At 35.5% G+C, this 11,172-nt stretch overlaps 1 protein-coding gene across 1 annotated transcript; it reads left to right on the forward strand.

Moving 5' to 3' along the window:
• The first annotated feature begins 4,286 nt into the window (after positions 1–4,286).
• Positions 4,287–10,847, forward strand: LOC120328783 (sialate:O-sulfotransferase 1-like). The gene is made up of 5 exons (XM_039395325.2): positions 4,287–4,549; positions 7,018–7,260; positions 8,011–8,160; positions 8,989–9,233; positions 9,983–10,847. The coding sequence occupies exons 1-5, from the start codon at positions 4,342–4,344 to the stop codon at positions 10,190–10,192; spliced, it is 1,056 nt and encodes a 351-aa protein (XP_039251259.2). The 5' UTR covers positions 4,287–4,341; the 3' UTR covers positions 10,193–10,847.
• The last annotated feature ends 325 nt before the right edge of the window (positions 10,848–11,172 follow it).

Below are 11,172 nucleotides of genomic sequence, written 5' to 3' on the forward strand. Positions count from 1 at the left end.
GTATGGTGGGGCGCGTGGGACAAGACGGACACGACATTTTTGCGACACCATGCCATAATCATCTATGCTGGTATCATAGAGAATTGTAAGCGTATTCAGTTGGAGGACCCTTTGTAATAGCTTGGGTGTCGGAGTTTCCAAAATGTCGTGTCCCACCTGTACCACGTGTATCATGTGTCCCACTTGTACCACGTGTCCCACTTGTCCCACGTGTCCCACTTGTACTATGTGTCCCACTTGTCATACTTGTACCACGTGTCCCACTTGTACCAGGTGTCCCACTTGTACCATGTGTCCCACTTGTTCCAGTGGTCCCACATGTACCACGTGTCCCGTTGTACCACGTTTACCATATGTTACACTTGTCCCTCGTGTCCTACTTGTACCACGTGTCTCACTTGTACCACGTGTCCCACTTGTACCATGTGTCCCACTTATCCCACTTGTACCACGTGTCCCACTTGTACCATGTGTCCCACTTGTCCCACGTGTAGCATGTGTCCCACTTGTCCCAGTGGTCGAACTTGTCCCACGTGTCCTGTTGTCCCACGTGTACCAATTGTCCCACTTGCCCCAAGTGTCCCTCTTGTACCACTTGTCCCACGTGTACCATGTGTCCCACTTGTACCACGTGTTCCACTTGTACTACGTGTCCCACTTGTTCCATGTGTCCCACTTGTAACACGTGTACCACTTGTCCTACGTGTCCCACGTGTCCCAGTGGTCCCACTTGCCCCACGTGAGACAATTGGTACAGGTGGTACAAGTGGGACCCGTGAGACAAGTGGGACACGACATTTTAGAGACACCCGCTTGGGTGTAGCACTTAGCATGCAGTTGGGTATGGAACTTAGCATCCAAACAATAAATTATTAACATGGTTGCGGCGGTGTCTAAAAATTCGCCTATCGTCGATCCTTGATCTGCATATAGAAAATTTATCGGAAACATTCAAGAAATGCAAGGAACAGATATATAATTTTAAAGCTAGCCAGCGGATATACTAGCGAGTCAAAGCGAGACTTTTTCTGAAAGGCATTATCTAATAACACTAATAAAATGCAAATGAAACGGCTAGTTTTATTGTAATGAATTATCTGACTTATTTACTGGTAGTTACTGCTAGTTTGAGACCAATGAAACCTAAGGTTAACGTATAAAATTAAGTTACAATGATTCAAATTTTAGATTGGCTGTTGCAAGTGGGCAATGTGGCATAAAATGCATGAAGACCTGAAACCTTATATTAAAAAGTCTATTTGGGTTCATGCGCTCAATCATCGAACGAACCACAAATCATTGACACAAAGCAGAAAAACCTCAATTTAATCACCAGTGTGACAAAAAATTGTAACACCCAAGTAATGGATAACTCCTCGAAAGTATGTAAAGCAATTTTACCTTGCTGCTCTGCCAGAGGTTACTGTGTATGCTTTTTAATACTAAACTATTGCTTTTCCTTTATATTTATTTATGTTCAGCTTATTATAAATAGAAAAACGTGGCAGATATATAAAAGAGATATTCTTTTTAAGACATTTTTATTGCTGGTATTAGGGATATTGTGTTTCTATTCTTATTCCTACATACTCAATTTCTGGAAGTTTTCAATTCCAGTTGAAAGCGAGAATTGTCTAACAATTCCAACAACTCTATAATTACTACAACTGAGGGGCCAAAATGAAGTAATATGTGGCAAAGAGTTGATTTATTGAGTGAGTAGAACCTGAGTCCATTCTTTAATTGTTTTATAAATATTTATTTGCGGTATTAAATGAGATATGGATGCATGTTGCATATCTGTATTAAAAATATGAGTAATTTTGAAACAGAACTATATTGTTCAGAAGTGGTCTTTGAGGCTAGTACACTATAGTCAGCTTCCCCTTGTTCGCCACTCTACCTTACTTCATATAGGTAACGCCTGGATGTGTACACATAGAATAAGGAATACGCACAGTCTGTTGACATTGTGTTAATAGAATATCTGACTATATTTGTACTTGACCTCATTTTAATCATTTATTAACATTTTAGCAGACTGCAATCACAGATAGTATGTGAATACCGGTATCAATTCGCCGAGAGTAATGACAAATTTACGTTTCCTACACGGACCTACAGCCCAAACTGGACTAGTCAGTGTTCCCGAAAATGTAAATATGGGGATAAGGTTTCTAATTGAACAAGGAACGGGAATTTGAACAGGGAGTGTTTTCTCTGACAGAGTCTTTACCACGAAAGTCTGGAGGGCGAAATAAACATCTATAACTTTTCATTGAAATAATTTGGTGAATATGGCTTTATTAGAAAACCAGCTCAAAAAAGGAAATTTATCTTCGTAATTTTTTCGAGATTCGACTCAAATTCTTTGCTTCATATTAACTATTATTTATTCAGCTCATCATTCACGTGAGGAGGAAACAATTGTACATTTGAGAGAATAGTTTTGGTTGTCAGAGATTTACATCGTTGTTCATTGGCTGAATTTAACCGCATTAAAGTCTTATGTTGAAGTTGTCAATGACACATTACTACATTCAGAGGGTTTTTGAAGTATCCTTGAAATTTAGTAGAACAGTTCAAACATTAGTTATGTCGCATGATGTAACTGTTGAGCAAGAATTTTATGCCGCAATTTCAATCTACTTTATGATGTCTCTGCCCTTATAGCTTGAAAAAATAATATTAAGACGTAAAAGATGTTAAAGAGACGTTAAAGATAGCGTCTTTAAAAGCTAACTGTGCTGTTTGGCTACAATTATTATATATTGAGTTATTATAATATTAGCGCGAGGACTATTTCACAGGCTTGTCTATGGGACATATTTTTCTGTCCTATTTCCATTCCATCCCATGGAATTCTTTCTCATTGGAATAAAATACAATAAAAACTGTTAAATTTTGGTTTAGCGTCTACTAATTAGGACTACATGTACGAATAGACATGTAAAACAACAAAATTTACGGACGTTGTTACCTTTATATTCATAACTATTATACATGTGTCCATCAGCCCTTCACGAAGTATATTGTTAATGCCAAATATATTTTGCTCTTTATAACTAACAAATATATGGACACAAAGTTCATAACGAAATGTTTTGCCATCATGGACAAGTCTGCTATTTCATACATTCAATCATATGGTTTAATGAATGTTCGCGGTCATTTTTTTAAAGATAAGAATTGAACAGAAAATTTATGTCAAATAAACGTCACAATATTTCCAGAATAATCCAATTGAAACTTAAATAATAGAACTGAAAAAATGCATAATTTAAACAGTGGTCATAAATCAGTGATTTTCTAGCGGTGTTCCGCGAAATTCTATTGTTCCGTCATTACATCGGTTCCGCGTGTTTCCATTCAAATCCGAGAGTCTATATTACTATCGATATAGTGTTCAATATTCCACGATTATTTACACTATTTTCCGAACAATTTTACACTATTATTAAACTTCTACACGTATATTATTGTAGTTTATGCAAGTCGGACGATAAAACACGATTAAACCGTTGGACAGGAGTTCCTCGAGCCTCTGAAATGTTACATCGGGGTTTCGCTCACCAGTAAAAGGTTAAAAACAACTGGGCCATAAATAGTCTAATTCATTCTGGGCAACATGCTTTTCGGTAAGGTTGGGTAATCATTCTAAGCGGCAGAATTTTCATGGTTAACTGATTAAAATTTATGATCTCGTTCCAGTTTTCTTTCGTGTACGTCAGCCGTGTTTGTCTTATAGTAGTACTTGGTCGTATATGGCGTTGTTATGTAAATATTGTCTTTACAAATATAGTCAAAATAGTTTGAGGTGCATTCACTATGTTGTAATAGACAGCTTCAGACATTATCCGTTTTGTTTAAAATCAGGAGAAACAAAATTAATTATAATTTTTCCAAATTCACTCAGGAAATTTCCCTAATTGTTTATAAAGACTAGGGGAATTTAGATATTGTGTATTGATCTGCAACTGTTTGTATTGTTGTTGTTTTCTGATAGTACTGTTTGTCTTTTGGTTTTGTATTTCGGGGGCCTTAACGCAAATACAAAACCAAAAGACAAACAGTACTATCAAAAAACAACAACAATACAAACAAATAAGGTTCAAAAACCAACAAAGAAAACTGCACACAAATAGACGAACTCCAACCCAACCACATCAGACCGGCAATTCTAAAATGATACGAACCAAATTGTCCCATTTCCATAGCATCTGAATCCAGTTACAGGAAACTCAATTATAGAATAAATTCTTATGATCTTTTTATTTACAGTTATATCTTGTATTGTTTGAAGAAGTTAGACCATGTTTCGAAAGAGGTGATAAAAAAAAGATGAAACATTTTTTTCGATATTTGAGGTTATTTTTAATAACTACGTTGGGAATTTTGAGTTTCTATGTTTACAACTATAGAAGAAGTATCAAAAAAACTGTCATCGAAGAATATGTCAAAAGAATCCAAGCAACAACAAATTCAACTTTGCGGGAAGCTGACAAAGAGTCAACATGGACGACTAAATGGCCAAGAGTGAACTTTGCAAGTAGGATTTCAAATGCTGGTTGTTTTCACTGTTGTGTAGGGTCATTACATTGTCTCTGGTTAAGCCAACTCATTCAAAAACTTGAAGTGTCTCGAGTAGTTTCGAGTAGTCTCGAGTAATTCGCGGATGAACCTGGAAGAGTTGGAGCGAGAAATATTTTTAGTCAAAATATTTTTAACTAAGACAGATTTAAAACTTTTCCCAATGTTGTTTTCAAACGATCCAAAGTACTATGTAGCTGAGGTATATAATATTGTCATATGCTATCGAAACACTTTTTTTTAATCCAAAATTTTATCATGTAACAGCTTCCAATCCAAATCAAGTCCCACCGTCGCAGCAAGTCACGTCGGTAACGGTACAACTACAAAGGGGTCTGTCTCATCGATATCGGTTTGGTAACGCCATAGAAAACCGAGTTTGCTTTGCTGAAAAGATTGATGACGGTGTCGGTCAAGCTCGCTAGAATAAAAGCCTGCACGATAGAACAAAAAGTGTTCCTTCCCCATTAATTAAAATAAAACTGTCAATTTTTAGTGAGATATCGGGTCACATAGGATCAAAGAAAGTTCTATATTTTTATCGGCAACTCAATTCAGCAAATTGAAACATATAGGTGCACTTCGCCTCCGAAAATAAGATCTTTATGCCATAATCGTCCCAGTGCACTCAATATAATAATATTAATACCCAATATTGCTTGCAAAATCCAATTTGACTCAGATTTGTTTGGCGACCCGAAACAGCAGAAACTGGTCTTGAATTTCAGAGGTCTCCGATGTGACTTGTTACGAGAATGTTCAGGTACATTAAATCAAATCAGTGATATTCTCAGTAATGTGCTATAACAGGGATGGCGAACCTTTTTCAATGAATGGGTCAAAAATTATATTTTTATTGCGGAACAGAAGAGAGTGGGTCACAGATATTTAATCAATGTTTGTATCTATAAGAAACTTCTGAAACAAATCATGACACAGCGGTTGTTAATGTTGATGTTGGTGTAGTTTAGCGGTTGTTAATGTTGATGTAGTTTAGGGCTTTACTTATACAGCACTTGTATCATGGACTTTTTATGGCACTCGAATTTACGAAATTAGAGTACGCATATGAATTACGTTTAGGATGAGGCGGCAAATTATTTCACGGTTCCAAAGAGTTTGGAGGGAATTCCACTGTGATAGTGTCATATTTTTCTATCAGCTGTAACCATATTAAAAGCAATTTTACACTGCCCCATTGTTTTTGTATTCTCAACAGCATTGTAGGCGAGAAACCAATAAAATGCAAAGTAGCATATAGTTCTCGTATATCCCCTAAAACAGTCAGCAGATGCACTTCTGAAAAAGACAAGACGTTGCGAGAAATGAACATCAATTGCATTGTTGTGTCATAAATGATGTCAGAGCCAATAGCTGAATAACGGCACGCAACGGTGCAGACATGCGTCCAAGATTAGGGGTTTTGAAAATTAACATACCGAAAAATTAACAATTTGAATATAAGCGATCGCAGCCCTGACTTCCCAACTGACGGTACATTATGATAGTTTAGTTATTGTTAGATTAATTTAAGGCCGGTTTTATCACTGATATGTTAGCATTTTAATCGTGCCTTGGCGGGTCACGAATAAAAGGCGGTGGGTCACTTTGTGACCCGCGGGTCAGTGGTTCGCCATCCCTGTGCTATAACATTGCTCTTGCTCAATAAATGTATCACTCTGGACATGGGTGGGCAAACTGCGGCCAATGGCAAATAATTGTGGGCTTCCGTAAGCCTCAAGTAAATATTACGATGGAAATTGACTGCCAACAATTCAAAAAGCTAAATTATTGTCACTAAATTGGAATGAATGAAAATCGTTTACAATCAATCAGAAAAATATTAAGAGTTTTGTGATCTACAAACATTATTTATAACTTTGGCACACACCTCTGTTATACCTCCACGATGAGTCCCACAAGCCAAAACAATTGTCCATTACTGCATTAGGTAGGATGCGTGGACTAGTAATCAATTAAACTAGTTGGTACCTTTGTTTTAATATTAATGACAATTTCTGGAGAGGATTGCTCAGCGTTGATTTAAGATGGTTTTGGGTCAAGTTTGTTCAATATCAGCAAAACGAATTCGTAGAGCACACGACGCGATGGCAAAAATGTTGCATGTCCATGTATCTTCGGATGTTTTTAACGCTTCATTTAAATCGGTTTTGGGATTCTTTTTTTGGGTTCAGTTTATTAAAATGTGTTTTACTAATGCATTTGTATAACAGCAGCCAATCAATGCAAGCAAAATACCTCACGTTTATGCGAATGTTAAAATTGAATGAATTTCGAACCAATTTATGACAAACTCATTATTACATACAATTTTCTTAAATGATGTCATATCCGTTGTCGGTATTCCATAACATTTACCTAAGAACATTCACCTGAAATGGTTAATTTACGAACATAAATCGACAGATTGCAGTCACAGAGAATATATGAACAAAGGCATCAATTCACCGGAAATAATAGAAAATTCGCCTATTCCAAGAACAGGACTCGTAAGCACACCGGGTTGTGGAAACACATGGACAAGACACTTGATTGAACAGGCCACGGGACTATGGACTGGTAGTGTATACCACGACGAACAGCTTTATCAAGGGGGATTAGATGGTGAATTTGAGAAATGCCGCACGAATTCAACTATTGTAATAAAAGGTCTGTACAAAAGCTAAATTTTTACTAGGAGGTTTTAAGAAATATCTCTGTTAAAACACAGGCAAAATAGTTGCTCTTTAAACATAAATTTTCCATTCATTGATTGAAAAAATCATTACAGTATGGTTTGGAATAACTTGGATTTTGTCTTTAAATTGTGTGATATATATATATATATCATTTCTGTTATCACGTGTGTGTTTTGTTAGTTACACGAGATTGGGATGAAAATTCCAAATGTATTAACCGTTTAGTATTATTCACGGTACCAATCCAAACAAATTTAGATTCTTAAATTTGATAGCACAACGTCTGAATGAGAAACTGTGCCTACAGTACCTAATCCAAAACTCATTCCATTATAGCGTCTTCAATTTATTACCTCTTTAAAAAAAACTAATGTTTACAAGTAAACTTTTCCCGTTCTAATGTATCTTCTTGACTATGAGTATGTATTTACGTAATGTGTTGCCTAGCGGTAAGAAAGAAATGTGTGAGAATGACTAGTTTTGCCCCAACGTTGACACCAACTACCATCAAATTATTTCGAAGGTGCGAAAATTGTTTGAATGTTGATTTATCGGAATTTCCAGAAATTCTTTTCATAGACAAAATATAATAGAGTATGATTATGACCAAATAAATAAATATTTAACTGTAAAATATATAGTACTTTATTATTGGCAACAAGTTCATCAGTTGTGTATCTCTACGTTTGAATGAATTCGACTTGCCATTAATTTTACGCAGCTCATCAACCCCGCCATGCAGAGAATTGTCGGTTTGATCGTGTTATTCTACTTGTCAGAGATCTCAATCGTGCATTTCTGTCTGAATTTAATAGACGATCATCTGGATCGCACGTCGGAGTTGCTGATTCCAAAGTATTCCCAACGAAACGTACGTATTTTCAGTCATATTTCAAAAACATTTGTTATACCACATGCTCATCACTTCTCCCATATCTCATAGGGAAATGTGTTTATCGTACTGAGAATTTTAAAATTTAAATGTATAAAGCTGTATGGGGGTGTATAGAGCCTGTACTTATATAAGCCATAAAATAGGTAAATACTTTATGAAAATATTTTAAAAACTTATATTGGAAGAGATGTCACAGGGTTTAATGAAACTGTATATGTATATATCCTTTTTCTGTTTCCATCGTATTTGAGTTCCGATTTATTCGTTTCCAAATTCCTATTTCTGTCTTGTGATATATATTTGGATGTGGAGAGAAATAAAATTTTCGGTTCAATAAGAAGCGAAATCTATTCAATTACTTTCCCTGTCAGACGAATGTCAATTATGATGGAGCACTTTACGGGTGAGCAGATACAAAGGCGGATTCAAGGTTAATCCAATGGAAAAATTTATAAATACATTTCACATCCTTATTGTAATTGTAATATTTGTAGATGTCTGAGCATAGTTATATTCATTGTAGATAGGGTTCTCTCCTTTCCTGTCAAAAAGGATTATTTGTATCACGATTGTTATTTCAATTTCAGATTCGTTCCATCAGTTTCCTGATATAGTGCCAACGTGTGAAACAGTTTTATATTTTCATTCAACTTGCTGGGATTATTTAATTGAAAAGTTGTAGTCGTCTCAAACTGCTATGAAACAGTGATTGAAAATCCCTTTTTTGTATTTGCCTTTCCCCATGACGTGAATGTCTGAAAGATTTTCATAGTATTATGAAATATATATTATTGCATCATACAGGTTGGACAAATATGATTTTGAAAGACGGGATTCGATTAATGAACCTTAACATTAACTGGATTGAACTTTATGTCGGCGATGACAAAAAAATGAAAAATACACAAAATCCATTCATAGCTCCTGCAAATTTTTGGAAAAATTTGTTGTTGGTATCGTATGAAAGATTGAAAAAGGATTCAGTGGAGGAATTGAGAAGAATAATAACATTTTTGAAACTTCCAGTTTTTCGAGAACACTGTTTGCAGGTATTTTTTAGTAGCCAAGTACCAATAAAAAGCGAAAAAGAACTTTATTGTCGACCCACCATTCGTAGAAAATGAACATTTTGAGAACGTCATAGGTTAATTAATCATGGGTCTTAAAATATATATTTTTTATATACAGCTCAATACGTGACCGAATGTATTCTTTTACCTATTTCAAAAATTTCTGTTGGTTATGGGATTGGTTTTCACTTTGAAGTTTTCTGTGATCGCGTCATCGAAAATAAAAATTGCACACCATGTAGCGGTTCCGCGATCGCATTTCAGCGCTCTGGTGGTAAGACTGCCAGTACTGCAAAAGATTCGATACTACTTCGTTTTGGCTTTCGTGTAAAAATTACACGAATTAATTAAAACTGATTATTGGATACGAAGTGTACATATGGGTCGTTTTTGGACACGAAGCGGACCTATGGATCGTTTCGTTTTTACGTCGTTCTTGTTTTTCTTATTTATCATTGTTGGGGAAAAATTGCCTTTCTCTTTAAATACTGGATCAATTGCTTTGAAATTTTCAGTGATTGAAGATTGTATTTTTCGCTAGAGGGCTATTATATTCATTCACTTCAAAAATTACTGTGCGCACTAGGGGATTCGTGTGTGATGACGTTATCAAAAATTGCGTACTTCGTTATGGCCTTCGCATCCACATTTGAGCATCGCCCTCTTGTTTTTATTCTGGAATAACTGGCTTATAAAGTTTCTAACAACAACTGCGTTTCTATTTTTAGAAAAACTCAGAAGGCGAATTTCGACGCCAAGAAAGCAAATCCCAGACATCATTAGCATGTTTCTACGACAAACCAGAAATCAGACAAAAAATGAATCAAACTATTCAACAATTATTATCAGAATCGATTAAACTTGGAAGTGGTAACATTATTGCAGAGTTTGAGGAAATTTTCACAGCTGATTCTCATGTGACCTGTAAAAACAATTAGCTCCAGATTTGATCGTAGTCACGATATTTTACAAAGTAGAACAGAGCCTAGCCTAGCATTCAATTTGGTTGCCACTCCGAATATCTTTAGTATATATATATATATGAGAAACCCGTAATAAAAATATTGAGAGAGAGAATGTACTTGCTCATTACGCAACGTCACCGAGCTTTTTATTGTTTATAAAAGCAAGAATTCATGTATTCCTTTTTTTCAAATGTATACGACTGCTAACAATTTTCCTTTGTCGAGATTGACAAATGAAAAAATGCTTCGACCGGTTTAAAAATTCGGTACTCCCGAAGTATGTGTACCAAAATGGCGGACAACGGAACGTAGTATGTGTACCAGGTTAGGGTTAGGCCGTAATTTCATTCCAATTTTTCTTATTTCAGTTTTATTACGAGTTCGGGGACTAGCCAAGTGACTCTCATACCATAGCTGAAAACCTGACATTATGGTCTAACTCTATTCTGGTACATATATACTATGTTCCGGTGTTCGCCATCTTGGTTCACATACTTCGGGAGTACCGAAAATTTAACTATTCAATTTTCACGGACGAAGTACGAATAATATTACATTTAGATAAATGTCCAAATTGTCGTGTGTTTATTTTTATTATTTAGGAGTTTAAATAAAGCTTTTTCAAATATTTCACACGAGCATATCCGCTTCTTCTGAATAGCAAATAAGGTTTGTTTTGGGTCGCATTCAAATTACACTTGTATTGGTAATAAATGTAAATGTGCTGCAAATAGCCATTGGTATATAAGGTTCTCATTAACAGTTTATAGGTCGTCCAAGATATTGTGGATATACGAATATTGGAATGCATAAATGAATCTCAAATATTTGTTATAAAACTGTTTATTATAAATCCTAAAAACTTCATTTAATAAATAAGGATATATATATTCATTGTAACCCTTCCCTAATAACTCCAGTAAATATGAGCTTACAGTATGATGCTCTTAAAG

This window comes from Styela clava, chromosome 7 (assembly GCF_964204865.1).
Source record: "Styela clava chromosome 7, kaStyClav1.hap1.2, whole genome shotgun sequence".
In the NCBI taxonomy this organism is placed as follows: domain Eukaryota; kingdom Metazoa; phylum Chordata; class Ascidiacea; order Stolidobranchia; family Styelidae; genus Styela; species Styela clava.

What these genes read in the sequence shown, in the direction of transcription:
- LOC120328783 (XM_039395325.2), top strand. Translation starts at nt 4,342, where the DNA reads ATGAAACATTTTTTTCGATATTTGAGGTTATTTTTAATAACTACGTTG. An exon ending in TTCAACTATTGTAATAAAAG is followed by an intron (nt 7,261 to 8,010) that starts GTCTGTACAAAA and finishes AATTTTACGCAG; the next exon opens with CTCATCAACCCCGCCATGCA. An exon ending in CAAAGTATTCCCAACGAAAC is followed by an intron (nt 8,161 to 8,988) that starts GTACGTATTTTC and finishes TGCATCATACAG; the next exon opens with GTTGGACAAATATGATTTTG.